At 40.1% G+C, this 16,211-nt stretch overlaps 1 protein-coding gene across 1 annotated transcript; it reads right to left on the bottom strand.

Moving 5' to 3' along the window:
- Positions 1-667: 667 nt before the first annotated feature.
- On the bottom strand, positions 668-16,178 carry LOC128099397 (C-type lectin domain family 4 member A-like). The gene is made up of 7 exons (XM_052721298.1): positions 14,533-16,178; positions 13,949-14,077; positions 12,617-12,733; positions 9,259-9,372; positions 3,285-3,436; positions 2,269-2,381; positions 668-1,100 (listed from the first exon to the last, which is right to left on the bottom strand). Exons 2-7 carry the CDS (start codon positions 14,028-14,030, stop codon positions 959-961), a joined length of 720 nt encoding a protein of 239 aa, XP_052577258.1. The 5' UTR covers positions 14,031-14,077; positions 14,533-16,178; the 3' UTR covers positions 668-958.
- Positions 16,179-16,211: the final 33 nt, after the last annotated feature.

Here is a 16,211-nt window from a genome sequence, read left to right as displayed (position 1 = left end):
GTCAAATTCTGTTTCAAAATATTCATGATAAGAAGTTGAAAAGGCTCCCAAAGTGTTAAGCAGCATGCAGGCTTCCATAGGACATGGGGAATCTCCTCAATGTCCATCCACAGGACACAGGCTGTCCCTATTGCGGCAGGCACAAGGTGGGACACCAAGAATAACAGGTGGTGCTGGAAGAAAGCTGTCTATCATCTTCATAAACTTGATGTGGAAAAAGGTCACCTAGCCCAGTATCAGCCACCATTAGAGGCCCACATCATCTTCACAGCACCCACAGCACCTGACACACTAGCCATGGGGACCAAGTTCCTGAATGGGTCCTGGTAGTGCAGGTTTGGGGGACACGAGAAAATGCTGATGGAAGGGCACAAACTGCCAGAGAAAATGTGAGTAAACACTGAGGATCAAAGTGACAGTAGGTAACAATGTCACAATGTCTGTCTGAATTTGCTAAAAAAGATCTTAAATGTTCTACACAAAACAGACAACTAAGTTAGGTAATAGAGGCTGCTGTTAACCTGATTATGGCAACCATTGCCCGATGCATTTCCATATCAAGTCAAGACAATGTAATGTAAATATATATGATTTATTTGTCAATTATACATCAATAAATCCAAAGACAGAGGAACAAAGAGACAGATGGATAGAGGGTCCACACGATTCAATTCGGTCATCAAATAAGACTTTAGGAATCTAAGAAAGGACAGAGAACCTGGAGTGCTTCCACATATGCACAAAGGGATCCTGTAGAGTCTCTGGTATATGGGAAATTCTCATTATATAAAAGTAATGGATGAATAAATAAGTATATATGGGGACCAGTAATATAATATGTAAAACTTTTGGCTGCCTACGTAAATTTCTATGGACATCTCTTCCAAAAGAAGGTCTTTACAAGTGTCCATATAATGGTGGATAAATAGACAATCCATGTCCATGGAGAATGATTGATTCATAAGTAAATTTTCTTCATCTGACAAACTGACTTCTGTTTACCACTGCAAGGGACGTCATTCCAGCCCCAACTAGAATGTGGATGATTTATTATAACACATTGTTCGTTGTTACTGCTGGGTTCACCTGAGCGCCAGAACCTGGAAGGGAGAAAAGAGCATCAGGGTGTTTCCCACAGTGATGCTGGGAAAGAGAAAACAAGAATAAGCAAGATGAGGATGTGGTGGGAATTTGTGGAAAGCAGATTCAGGTGTGTACACACCACCTGTTCTCCACCACCCATGTCTGACATGTCCCTGGAAAACAAGGCCACCACACTCAATATTCTCTTAGCTTGTTACCTAACTGTTCTCCCGGAAGACATCCCAGAGGCTACTTTATTCTACTTCATCCCTAGGTTTTGGTACCCAGGGACTGCCATTTCATGTGCTTATTTATATATTGAAAAGGTCTCTCATTTTCATGCTGTAATAATTTTTTTTATTTCATTTTACAATAGTCTTATTTTAGAGACAGGAAAAATACTTAAAATAGTTAGATAATCTACTTATTTCTGTCATCTTGGACAAGTAATTTACAACCCAGGATTCCTACTTTTCTTCTCTGAAAATTAAGAATGAGAATAACATTACTACCTATATCTCACAACAGAAATCAGGATAGAATATGGGAACATACTAAGGTATTAGAGTTTTTAAATAATTACATAAATATGACACATAAAAATATGAAATTGAGGGCTTTTAATTTAAGAGAAATAATCAGTTATGATCTTAACACTAATTTTTATTATAGATATAAATAAAATCTGGAGAGATGGCTCAGACATTAAGAGTGCTTGCTGCTTTTCCAGAAAACATGACATTTCTGTTCCCAGCACCCGTATTGACACAATCATACCACCTGTGAGCTCAACTCCAAAGAATCCAACACCCACTTACGGGCTCCATGGGCACCCACATACACATGGCACACAGAGAGACATAGATATACACACTAATAAAAATGAAATAAATCCTATTGTTAAATATATAGATGAGAGACTGAAAATGTAATAAAACTCATCATGGTATAGCACCTTGGTTGGGTACCCTGGGTACTCCTCATCCTACACTCTTCAAACTCAAATTCTTCATCTCTCCTGGAGTATCAGTGACATGTGTCTCACAGGACTCCTTGATGAGGAAATGGAGATAACAGTAACTCCATCCCCAACAGTCACACCAGTTTCATAACCAACAGCTGGAACACCCTAAAATCTTCTCATGCTACAGGACCCAGGACTCCTCTAGGTAACTCTGGACTCACGTGGCACTTTCATTGTATGGTGTCTGATCAACCCATCGCCACTGTCGGTGACCTGAATCTGAAAGCCCAATATAATAAGCAGCTTCAGGATTCAGGATTTTGGTGATAAAATCCTAAGAGGAAAGAAAGATACAGCATTCAGCCTGGATGGAGTGATTCTTTTTCTGTTATAGAATTTTTATAAGATCTTTTAAAAGTTATTTTAACTACACAAAATTATAGGTCCAATATGATGATATATGCAAATATGTAATAATCAAATCCCATTTCATATCTCTAGGCCCTTATAGTTTTCAAATTTTAGATTAATACACCTTAATTATACATTTTAGAGGTACACTGTGATACTTTGACTGACTGATTTCTGGTCACACACAGATGAGAAGACAAAGAAAGGATCAAGGAATAGTAGAGCCACCCACACACCCAGGAGTGCCATCTTCTCCAGCTGACCAGGACACAAAGTCATCACTCAGAGGCCTGATTTCCATGACATTGGAAACAATCTCTGTCCATGATCATAATGAATTCTCATCTCAGACTCACTCCCCTCTTTTCTTCCCCAATACCATTCTTGAAAGTTGTGCATGAGAGAATTTAGCAGATGTAAGCATTCTCCATTCACAACCTCAGATATTTCATTTCTGATGGTTGGCTGTGACTCTCCTGATTTGATCCCCTTTCCCTAGTCAGCTCTGCGCCCTCCTCTCTTAGGCAGATGGTACTACAGGAAGCATTAGATTGCTGAAATCACAAACTACTCTTTCAAGCAGAAACATTTCACCCTTCTCTCCACCCTCAGATGTTGCATTTCTGTTGCCATGGTTCCTTGTGGGTTGTTCAGCTTCACTGAAGCAGGGACAAGGTGTAGAATGCCAAGGCTGAAGCAACCTTTCCAGCTTCCTGATGGAAAGCCTTCTGCCACATCAGCAACACCCATGTCAAGAAAACTCCCTCTTAGTAAAAAGAGGCAGAGAGCAGGCCAGGCCCAGGCCCCACTCTCTCCCAGGATGCACCTGCTCTTCCTGGCTGTGGATCACCATCAGATGAGCACCCATGCTGAAGCACTTCTCCTCACTCTCTTCCCAAGATGCTGAGTCAGTCGCAGTGAAGTAGCAGTGGGAACTAAATGGCTTCCAGTCCTTTGGGCAACAGCTCCAGACTTTGTCTTTGGGGGAAGAAGGAAATGTAAGTGTAATGTCATAAAGTCATTTAAATCTGCCTGATGTGGAGACCACATGGAAGCTGGGACTCCACACTTATCCAGATACAACAAGGAGACCCTCCTCATCAGATGCCAAGCAATCCCAGTCTACCTCTATCTACACTAACATCAGGGCTCCTTTATCCTACTGAGGTATTGTCAGGATAACATAGTGTCATGGACACCCAGACACCGAGGACATAATTCAAACTGTCTGGGTTTCTAAATAATAGTTTAGTTCTTGGTAACTCATTATACCAAGAACCAGAAAATTTCATAATTTTATATGTTGTATTTAAATAATACATATCAATAATCATGGCAGCAAAATTCTGACAATTTATAAGTAAATGATGATAAAATACTTTACAAAAATATTACAAATGTACTAGAAATAAATTTAAAATAGAATTCCTTAAGAAAATAAAAAATTAAAAACCCAATGTGTGTAAATACAACTTTTTTCATTTTTGAAAACATTATTTTAATTATTGCATAGTGTTTCATTACAACCATACATGAATATATTTTTAAAAGATCCCTTTTTTGTCAATTACTTAGGGCATTGCTTTTCTTTACACCTCTATTAAGAATAATAGCAACAGATCAACTTTGTCTACACTAGTTAATTGTGTCCCAGGGAAGAATTTTAGAGAATAAATTGCAGTATCAAAGGATCAAGTGTGGTGTAAATATAACTCTTTCTATGTGTAATAATGTATTTTTCCATTCTTATAATTGAAAAAAGTTGATAGAATAGTCTTTTTTAAATGCAGTGGTTATAGTAGAATGGAGGTGACAGAGAAATCAGGAGAAACAAAAATCACAGAAATTGAATTGATTAATAGAGACAAAACAGAAATAAACAAATAAATACAGTCTCCCATCATGTTCCTTAACTGCTTATATCAAATAAAGAGAGGTGTAAAACACATGAAACATAAAGCAAAGAATTGAGAAGTACATTGTGGCAGATACACGGAGTTATATTCACACACTCATGTATATCCCTATGTGCTTGTACAGATACAAAGAATGTCAGATATGAGAAAGCAATCACAGAACCGAAAGAGATAGAAGAATGAATGGCCAGAGCATGCAGTGTTCAGTGAAGAATAAGAAATTACATTTGCAGTGGTAAACGTAAACAAGGCTCAGACAACAAAGACTATTGTGCACCATTATGAAGATCTTGGATAGATATAGACAGATACATTAGTCTGTCTCTTGAGAAACCTAACCCAATATTCCACCATAGTGTAGGCTATATGTACCAACATCCTTTCAAAATTACAATGTGGAAAATGGATAAAAAAGATCAATTTTTACATTTAATTAAAATATAATTATATCATTTTCCCTCCAGTCCCTGCCGTGTTCCCTCCTCCCTCTCAAATTCATGGCCTATTTTTACTGTTCTAAGAGCTGCAGACAATTAATACCTGCTGAGAGAGGGAGAATTAATCTTCAGGGATGAGCCTCCTAACTGGTTATCCAATACCAAGTGGTGGGCCTTAAAGGTACACTTGTATCAGCCGAACACGGCATAGCAAGATGCAGTCAGACTAGGCATAATCCCTCATATCAAGCCTGGATGAGGCAACCCAGTAGGAGGAAAAAGGTCCCATGAGCAGAGGAGGGCTGCTCTTTTCTAAAGGGAAATGGAGGAGCAGTGGATGTGGAGGGTAGGGGAGGTGGAGGGGGCTGGGAGGAGGGGAGGACAGGAGGCTGCAGCTGGGATGTATTGTATGAAAGAAGAACAATATTTTTAAAAAGAAATAAAAGATTCAGATGATGAAAAAGAGGTACACTTTTAAGTGGCCTACCTTAAGTGGACCATCAGGTGATAATAACGGTCTGTAATAATTTGTATAGTTTAGACCTTGTATACTATATAATTAAACTAGCATTTCACACCTGTCATCTTCCTCTCCAAAAATAATTACTCAAATTTTAATATAGGAATATCCTGTAATATATCAGATCAGTCATCCTCAGAATTAATATTCAGATCATTTAAAACAAGTATCTTCTGAAAACTCATCCCAACCAAGAGAAAACTGAAGAGATGTGACAGCTAAATACAGTGTTGCCATCCCAGATGAGAGTCTAGTAATCGTGAACTTCATTCAGTGATGACGTCAGTAATCACTCGCTAGTTGTAGCAACCACATTTGCTTATAAAGATGTTTGTATAGGGGACAGTGTATGTATATGTGGGGTTAGAATGATATCTTTATATCATATGAAATCGTCTATAATTTTAAAATGTTCTCAAGGAGTCTATTAATACTTTAAGTAATTTGTATTCATGATACAGTGCTTCATCATTTTATTCAAATTATATATGTGTATATATGCATATATATACATATATTTTAAAGTATTCTTTATTCATTATGTATACAGTGTTCTGTCAGCATGTATACCTGCATGCCAGAAACGATACCACATTTCATTACAGATGGTTGTGAACCAAGATGTTGTTTCTTGGAATTGAACTCAAGACCGCTGAAAGAGCAACCAGTACTCTTAACCTCTGAGCGATCCCTACAGCCCGTGTGTGTGTGTGTGTGTGTGTGTGTGTGTGTGTGTGTGTGTGTTTGAGGTAAAAAACAGCAAGTGTGCAGAGATGATTCAGGAAGAAGCAGACACTAGAAAAATCTAATACAACAGAACCTTTCCACAAACAAGACTCGTGTAGATGAATGGAGGCATACATATCAGACTTTCTGGTGTGATATAGATGTACATGTGGACTCCACATCTCAGCATGGGCCACCTGGGAATCTATTAAAAATATCACACAACTCAGGCAGATATCCCCTATTCAAGTGCAGGCCACAGCAGCCAGAAAAACCAGTAGGCAAACTCAGGCACAGACTCAACTGCTGGACCAGAGGCCACTCGGCCACCAGAACTCCAGATAGACCTCCCGCCCCAGGACTTCCTCCACTCTCTTAGTGCGCCCCAGACACTACCCCCAATCATCCCTCCCCTAATGACAAGGTCCCAGCCCCCAATTCAGATGGAGAGCCCATGCTCAAAAAGAGGCCAGACAAGCTGCCAGAAGTCCAGTCCTCAGCTCGGGAGAAGAACCTCTGTTCAACCATAGACCACACAGAATAAAAGACCAATAGGAAAGAGAAACCAAGAAATAAAACACCCACCAAAGATAAACTTGATACCTAGACCTAAAATCACCCCAAACCCAGATGGCTGGGCTAGAGCAAGAATGCAATCAACAACAGCCATGGTGATATGTCACCACCAGGGCCCAGCTGTCCTACTACAGCAAGCCCCGAATATCCCAACACAGCCAAAGTACAAGAAAAAGACCTTAGAACCAACTTTATAGAGGTGATAGAGGGCCTTAAAAAGGAAAACTGAATGAACCCCTTAAAGAAATCAAGGAAAACACAAACAAAAAATTGGAGGAAATGAATAAAACCCATAAAGAAAGCCAAGAAAAAACAAACAGTTGAAGGAAATGAATAAAACTGATCAAGACCTGAAAATGGAAATAGAAGCAATAAAGAAAACACAAACTGAAGGAATTCTGGAAATGGAAAATCTAGGTAAGTGAACGGGAGCTACAGATGCAAACATAACCAAGAGAATACAAGAGAGGGAAGGGAGGATCTCAGGCATTCAAGATACAATAGAAGAAATAGGTACTTCAGCCAAAAAACATTAAATCTAAAAAATTTCTGACACAAAACAGCTAGGAAATCTTGGATTCTATAAAGAGATTAAACCTAAATATAATGGGAATATAGCAAGGAGAAGAATCTCAGCTCAAAGGCCCAGAAAATATTTTCAACAAAATCATACAAGAAAATTTTTCTAATCTGAAGAAGGAGATGCCTATAAAGGTACAAGAAGCATACAGAACACCAAATAAACTGAACCAGAAAAGAAAGTCCCCATACCACATAATAATGAAAACACTAAGCATATAGAACAAATAAAAATTATTAAAGACTGCAAGGGGAAAAGACCAATTAACATATAAAGGCATACCTATTAGAATTACACCTGATTTCTCAGTGGAATCTATAAAAGCCAGAAGGGCCTGGACAGATAAACTGCAGACTGAAAGAGACCATAGATGCCAGTACTTACTACAATAGCAAAACTTTCAATCAACATAGATGAAGATATGATATATCATGATAAATTCAAATTCAAATAATATCTATCCACAACTCCAGCCCTACAGAAGGTACTAGAAAGAAAACTCCAACCCAAGGATGTTAACAATGACTATGAAAACACAGGAAATAAATAATCCCACTCCAGCAAAACCAAAAGAAGGGAAGCACACACAGATACACACACCACAACCAACAAAAACAACAACAACAACAAAATAACAGGAATTAAAAATCATTGGTCATTGATATCTTTCAATATCAATAGACTCTATTTCCTAAGAAAAAACACACAGACTAAGAGAATGGAAGCAAAACCAGGATCCATCCTTCTGCTGCATACAAAAATATTCCTCAATATCAAAGATAAACATTACTTCAGAATAAAAGGTTGGAAAAAGATATTCCAAGCAAAGGAACCTAAGAAGCAGCCTGGAGTAAGCATTCTAATGTCTAACAAAATAGACTTCAAACCAAAATTAGTCAAAAGAGACTGGGAGGGGCACTTCATACTCGTCAAAGGGAAAATCCACCAAGATGACATTTCAATTCTTAACATCTATGCTCCAAATTCAAAGGCACCCAAGTTTGTAAAGGAAACACTACTAAAGCATACATCACATATCTACGAGGTTGACCCTATCAAAGACTCATAGTAATGGGTGATATGGAGCCTGAACTGGCCATCTCCTGTAACCAGGCAAGGCTTTCAGTGGTGGGACTGAGATTCCAACCCAGCTACAAAACCTTCAACCTACACTTTATTCTGCCTGCAAGATGTGCGGGGGGGAGAGGTGGCACAGAACTTGTGGGAATAGCCAACCAATGACTGGTCCAACTTGAGGCCCAGCCACAAGAGGGAGCCCATGCTGGACCCTGCCTGGATGGCCAGGAATCTGAAATGGGATGGCTCAGAGACCTAGGGCAGAGCTAAATATAAAAACAAAACAAACAAACTAAAGTCAATGAACTGATTTCTAACAACATTCCGCTATACTCATAGACTGGTGGCTCACTTATTAGTCATCAGAGAGGCTTCATCCAGAACTGATGGGAGCAAAGGCAGAGACCCACAACCAAACATTAGACAGAGCTTGGGGAACCCTGCAGAAGAGGGGGAAAGGATTTTAGGAGCCAAAGAGGTCGAGGATACCAGGCTGCATGTATGTTATGGTTGTTAGCTTGGTATTCTTGTGGGATTCCTAAGAGTGGGAGTGGGGGTGTCTCTGACTCTTACCTGCTCTTGAGATGTTTTTCTCCCACTGGGTTGCCTTGGTCAGCCTTGATATGAGGGTTTGTGCCTAGTCTTGTTATAACTTGCTGTGCTGTATTTGGTTGACATCCCTTTGGAGACCTGCTCTCTTATGAATGGAAACAGAGGAGGAGTGGATCTAGGGGAGAGAGGAGATGGGGAAGAGAATTGGGAGGAGTGAAGGGAGGGGAAACTGTGGCTGGGATGCAGTGTATGAGAGAAGAATAAACATAAAAGGAAGGAACAAAGGAAGGAATGAAGGAACAAAGGAAGGAACGAACGTAGGAAGGAAGGAATGAAGGAACGAAGTAAATAAAGTTTATTTGAAACCATTAAACTCTACAGCAAGAAAACAGACTCATAGGTGCTCTGATTCTTACCAGATGTGGGTGGATCGTCTTTTTTGCAGTTCAATTCTTTGTGAGTTATAACTTTGTGAGTTAAACTTATAGCTTTTTTTTCTTCAAGAAGTTGAGAGTATTTTTGAAAATAAACTGTAAAAAAAAAAACAGAAACAAAACCACTCATTTTCATGTAAATATTATGGCTTTGACTTTCTACTTACTGGTACAAAGATCTACCAAGTCCCAATTACATAAGTAGACAGAGCCTAAGATTCCCATCACCCCATAGTCAATGTAGTCCTCAGCCTCCTATTTTGAAACCAAAGATACTCCTAGGACTCAGGAAAGACCATGATTTGAAAGGCAGGACAGGCCCACTGTCATGACTCTAAAGGGAGTGAGTCATACCCTTCCATGTTAACATAAGATGAAAATGCTAACTCTTGGGGGAGATGAAGCAGATATAGATAATCATATTTAAGGATGTAAACTGCCTTGGCTTAGGGAGAAAAGGGAGTTAGCTAATTCTGAATAGCTCTAGGTTATTTTAGAATGTAAAATAGAAAAGAACTCAGCATGTATCTATGGGACACTGTTTTCTTACTTAAACTCTCCTCATTTCGACCAGCTTACTCCTCCACGTACACGCTCACTCTCTTCCAGTTTACAGCTGACTGGCTTCTCTCTAGAACTGAATTTCTTCACTTTCCTCCCAGAGTCTTGTCCTCCTTACCCCACCACTTTGGCTTCCTCCATTTCACTCACACCAGGTTTGAAATGGATCATCAAAAATACCCCAGGATAATTAGTTATCCATCTTGATATTGGACTCAACCCATTTCTCCTCTTCCCCAGCTCTTAAGACATTGCTCTGTCCTAGATTTGCATCAACCTTTTTTGCCGTCACTTCTTGTTGTTTTTTATAATCTCTTTTCCCTCCATCCATCCTTTAAAATGTAACACTTCCTACAGTCTTGTCATGATTCTTCCTCCTCATACAAAGTCTTCCTGAGTGGTGCCATGTATTGCTATGGTCTTGCCTGCTGCCTGTATGTGCGGGATTTTGTTCTCACTAAACACAAACATATTAGGTTCGACTCAGTATGCCCAAAACTGAAATCAACACCTGCCAACTTAAACCTATAACATATCCAAGATTGTCTATCTTTTTGAATAACTTCATGGTTGCTGAGTTTACATCATCAGAATATGAAAGTCACACTGTACTTTTTGGACCCCTTATTCCCTGGATCTCGATGTTCATCAGCATCCACTTCCTTGGTGTTGTGCTCTTTACCATTCAAAGTCACCTCCTCTCATGCTCTTCAGATACTTATCTCATTATCAGGTTAGAAATAGGCCTTCTCATTTCTCTTTTTGTCCTAGTGACTCTGTTTTCAGAATCCTACTAAAGCACTGTCTATAACCTAAATTCAGCTACACCAGTTCTCTATTTGAAATGTTGCAGTGGTTCTCCATGGCTGTGATGCCTTGCAAAAAAAGACAACAACATTTAACTTCAGTATCCACACACCATTTCAATGTGATTTTGAAATTTCCCTGGTTAAGAAAGAAAGAAAGAAAGAAAGAAAGAAAGAAAGAAAGAAAGAAAGAAAAGAAAGAAAGAAAGAAAGAAAGAAAGAAAAAGGAAGGAAGGAAGGAAGGAAGGAAGGAAGGAAGGAAGGAAGGAAGGAAAGAAGGAAGGAAGGAAGGAAGGAAGGAAGGAAGGAAGGAAGGAAGGAAGGAAGAAAAAGAAAAGAAAAACAGTGAAGTCTTCTGTGTGAGCTGCCTCCCAGATTCCTTTGGCTAAGAGAATGTGCAAAATCAACTCTGATCTACTATTAAGTTAAATTGTTTAAAAAATTTATATATTTATTATATATAGTGTTCTGTCTGCATGTATGCCTGCAGGCCAGAAGAGGGCACAAGATCTCATTGCAGATGATTGTGAGCCACCATATGGTTTCTGGGAGTTGAACTCAGGACCTCTGGAAGAGCATTCTGTTTCTTAACCTCTGAGCCATCTCTTCAGCCCTTGTGTTAAATATTTTGAGAAATCTGGCTGATGGTCACCCACAATCTTGGAAGTCTGCAAGCTGCTGTGTAAACAAGCCAGGGCATCCTAAGTAACTATATAAAGGTGGGTCATACTGTTAGTCATCCTAGCTGGCTTCCTCCTCTCAGAAGCTGAGGTTCCTGGACTGGTAACTGACCACATACACACATCTAAGTTCAACTAGGACCAGAGAAGCCACTCAGTGGAGATCAGCCTAAACTGACAAACCACAGAAGCATAAGATAAATAAGTCGTTGTCTTACCTCATTAAGTTTATACTGATTTATTAAGCAGAAAAATATAATTGATTAAAAAACAATATTTAGAAGAAAAAACTGAGTATTTTATAACAGGGCACAACACAAGCTCTGCATGCTGCCATGTCTGCCTAGGGATTGTCATTTCTTCTTCACCTAGAACTGTGTACTTCAGCCATTCATGCTTCTGTCTCTCACCCCTGTGACATTCTTGGTGCAGACAGTTCTAGACACAGCCTCTTCTAGGAAATCTGTGTCAGCACAAGACTTCCTGGACAATGTTGTAGACACTAGTCCATTTTTTCCTCATATTTTTAGACACAGATTTTTACATAGTCCAGTCTAGCTCCTCACTTCCTGTCTTCCTGTCTCAACATCCTGAGTAGCCACTGAACCTGGCTGGCACTGATTCGTTGACTTTCCTCTAAGTTTCTGGAGAAAAGAGTCCATGTTCTTCCTGGACTCTGTCTGTTAGACACACTGTAAGACATACAAAATGGCTACTGCTTGGTTCAAGTGAATGAGTAAAACACCCTAAATACATGAGTTTGCATGCATTTTAAAGTTTTCAGAAATTCTCGAAACTTTGATGAGCAGAAATCCACCCATTTGCTCAGTTGGCTTCTAGATTTCACATAATCCTGGGCAGGACAGAGCAATTAGAAATTAGCTAAAGAACACTTCTTGGATAATTTCTTCCTAAATCCTTCTTGTCCACAAGCTCATCCCAGGATGAAGGAGTCCTATACACACACAGCTTGTATACACATGTAGATTGACTTCTAAATGCCAATGAGAAAACAGATTTGATCTCCCAGTCTAACAAAGACAATGCTCCACAGAGTTCATCCACAAGTCCACATATGCTCATAAATGCACTTCAGTTTCTCTAATGAGATGGATTCCTTTTTCCCCAAGACAATAGCTAAATCCAAGGACAGTAAAAGACACAGTGTAACCCCTTGAATTATTTCTCCCCAAACAACATTTCTTCCCCATACTCTGTTAAATGCCAGTGCTGCAGCAGACCCTCTCTTCACCTAAGGCAGACATCGTCTGTTGATACATCGGGGATACGTACAGATAAAAGCAGCCAAGAATGTGATGGCCAACAGCAGGAAAAGTGCCATCAGTGATGTGAAGAGCAGCGAGGGGTGGCCAGGCTTACTTAGAGAAGAGGTGGGCTTCTCTTTGGGAGCTGGAAGGAGAGCACAGTCACCTCATGAGTGATAAGTTTCACCTTTGTTTCTGTTTTTCCTCCCTCCCTGTCTCCCTACTTCTCCATGTCACATAATCACTAATAGTGTGACCATTTGAAATAATGGAAAAATAACGTCCATTGTAAAAAACATTACCAAATATATAAAAGAACACACACTACGAAATAACTGGTATTAATATTTTGAGATCTGAAAATTAATTTGAATATATATATATATATTCACAAAAACACTTAGATCAAATCCTTTCAGGAAGTTCTTTTTTTGGTGGTGGGAGGTTTAATGGGCTAGGGACTCACTATGTAGACTAGGCTGGTCTGCAACTCATTATGTAGAGCAGGCTGATCTCAAATCCTTGGTGATCCTCCTGCCTCTGCCTCCAGAGTGCTGGAATTCCACCACACTGGTCCTTTCAGTAAATTTTAAAGGATGTACATATAGTATGTTTTCCCACATGACAACACAGCATAAGTACTGCCATCTGCCTGTGGCTTTCCTTTTACACTGCCTTGTAAGTACATTTTCACACCACCATGTTTTCTTGGTGTTCTTTACTGTGGTTGCAGCACTATATATTCTAATACCTTCCAGACTGTCTGAAAATTAAAGACGCATATACAATAAAAGGTAAATATTTCTAATCATAGTCCACTTTTTTAGCATATGGTCAGTCTGCTAGTCACTGACTCATGGCTGGAAACCGTTTGGTAGATGAAGATAAAATGTAGCACAGAGCACCTGCCTGCTGAGGGAGAGGCTCTGCTTTGATCTATACTATAAACGAAAAAGTTCCTTCAAGATAAGAGCTCCACATTCAGAAACAGTTTTCATAAAGTTACAATATACTGTCAAACACAGAGGGAAAAAGCCCAATAGTGAAAAGTATGATTTCATTTTATGTTCATTTTTATATAGCAGGAAATGCTATCTACTATACATGTATATATACAAGAATGCAAGATACAAGGTATAGTTTCTGTAAATGGCAAGAGCAAAAACCATGCCACGCAAGCTTTTCTTTCCCACAAAACTCTACAACCCTTAAAGTCACTCTACAAACAATTCAATCCCCTGCGACTTCAATGAAATCCCAGACATGAGCACTGAGAGGATTAGTAACAAACATCACCCAAAATTTATTAATGACTCTTCTTTTATCCTTCCCCCTACATTAAGTCCAGAATTTTTTTTACCTGTAGCACAATCTGAGTAGATGCTTGGGGAGTTGGATTCATTCTTGAAATTCACTTCTGCATAGATGATTTCTGAAGCCATATCAAGATGAGACCTGCCTCACTCAGAAAATGCACCCTGTCTCCTTCCTAAAACTCGTGGTATGTGAGAACCAAACACAGTGATAAATTGTCATATCACACAATTATATATGAGAAGAGAGATTTCCAGATGTAACATACCACATGAGAATGGGAAATCACAACACGGAATCACTCAGGCCACATACAGAGATGCAACATCTTAAAACAAGAAAATAAGAATTGTAGCGTTTGGACCTACTCAGCATGATATGCAAATACTATAAAGTGGGAACTCAAAGAGGGAAGGAAAGAAATAGGAAGGAGGGAGAAGAGGAACCATGCTGTTAGAGAACTCTGTCCTAAGACACTCTGCAGCAAACATAAATTCATGCGCTTCTGTATGCAAATGTGGTTTCAGACGAACCGGACAACGTGAGCAAACACTTAAGGCATAACAACATCCATTTTGACTGAACAACCAAGTTCTGACACCACATTTTAGAGGATCATTGGCCCCTCACCATTGTGTGGTCTCCCACTTCCCCCTCAGCTGCCTCCTGCAGGGGGAAGGCAAAGCTCAGATCCTGTTTCTTCTGAAGCTGCTCCTCTGAGCTCTCTGCTTCCCACTGTCTTTATAACTCACTCATGGGCACTCTCCACTCACTGGGCCACTGGCCACATCCTGACACAGCTCTGGTTAGCTGCTGTGGGAGGAGGCTGTCTCTCTCCTCATGCGTCTCCTCCCTTGATCCCTGCACTGCTCAGCTAGAGCCTTGTGGGTTCACAGCACTGTTGGGAACAGTTGGGACAATTAATGGATCACAATATACCAGAGGGAAACTTAAACTAGCTGCTAATAATGGGATCATCAGCCGGGCGGTGGTGGCGCATGCCTTTAATCCCAGCATCACGAGGCAGAGTTAGGTGGATGTCTGTGAGTTCGAGGCCAGCCTGGCCTACCTAGAAACACCCTGAGAGTTTTCAAACAACTCATAGATTATGAGGGAACTGCAGGGGCAACGAGCAGAGCTACACTCAATTACAGCATGAGGTCCCCAGGAAACAGTCCTTGGGGCTCTGCCTCTCCAAGGCTCACCTTTCTTGTTTACACTGACCAGTACGCAGTTTTCCATGGGTTCCAAAGCTGCTCGCTGTTCCTCTCATCTGGCCCCAACACCTCACTCTGTGTCCTCTATTTCCCAGCTGTTAATATTCATCAAAATTTTGCCCCCTTTCACTTAAAGCTCCCTTCTTTTATGTACATCACTAGCATGATCCTTGGATCAAAGCCCTAGTGCTGCTCCAACGGAGTCTGAATTAGTGTCCTACTTTCCACTTCCCTTCGTTTCCACACCGCTGTAAGAGCACACTTCTCTAAGTCCGTTTTAATTTTATCATGTCCTGCTTCAGATTCTTCAGGAGATCTCCATGACCGTGGCACATTGAAAAACTGGACACACTTCTCAACCTTCCCTATATGAATATCCATTTGGACTATGCCTTTGCAGTTCCCTACAAGACAACTGGTCTTTTTCTACATCACCTCATCTGAGCTGCCTTTAAGAGTTCTTTGGCCACTAAAATACACAAAGGCAAATGTGTGTGTGCTCCATGGTGGGCTTGGCTTACTGCCACCATCTGTCCTGGAACTCTGAAGTTGCCATGGGAAGCTGAGTTGAACTGATGCATGACTCCATGAGAATGAGTAAGTTCACCTAGGACCATGGGAATCTCCCAAGAGAGACCAGGCTCAGTGAAGCCACCAAGTAATATTAAATAAATAGTTCAAATTAACCTACTAAATTTAAGTTGGCTAATAATTCATCAACAGCTACTAAATAAACTACTAAATATCACATACCGTCTGATATGGTATGCACTGTTTTGTGATCTGAATCCAGTTTTGTCTGCCCCTACAGTTTCATACTTAGTTCTCCATGTAGCACTATACATGACAGTAATGTGTACTTGTATTTGCCTATATTTTCCATGCAACCACATGTCTAGAACATTGCTGGCACACACAGGTCTAGGTGTCATCTGCTCCAAGCTTTTCTTAGCCCCCCTGTGCTTACTCCTTACTTCTCACCTGCACAGCATTTCCCATGCAATTTTTTAAGCACTGGTTCACTTGAATATTCTCTAAATTGAAGTATATTTACTGGACTCTGAGACTGGGGACTGTAGATCTTTCTGGGCT

This window comes from Peromyscus californicus, unplaced genomic scaffold, assembly GCF_007827085.1.
Source record: "Peromyscus californicus insignis strain IS unplaced genomic scaffold, ASM782708v3 Scaffold_6__1_contigs__length_162567912, whole genome shotgun sequence".
Taxonomy (NCBI): domain Eukaryota; kingdom Metazoa; phylum Chordata; class Mammalia; order Rodentia; family Cricetidae; genus Peromyscus; species Peromyscus californicus.
Note: the sequence above shows the minus strand (reverse complement) of the source record. Positions and strands in the feature narration are given on the sequence as shown.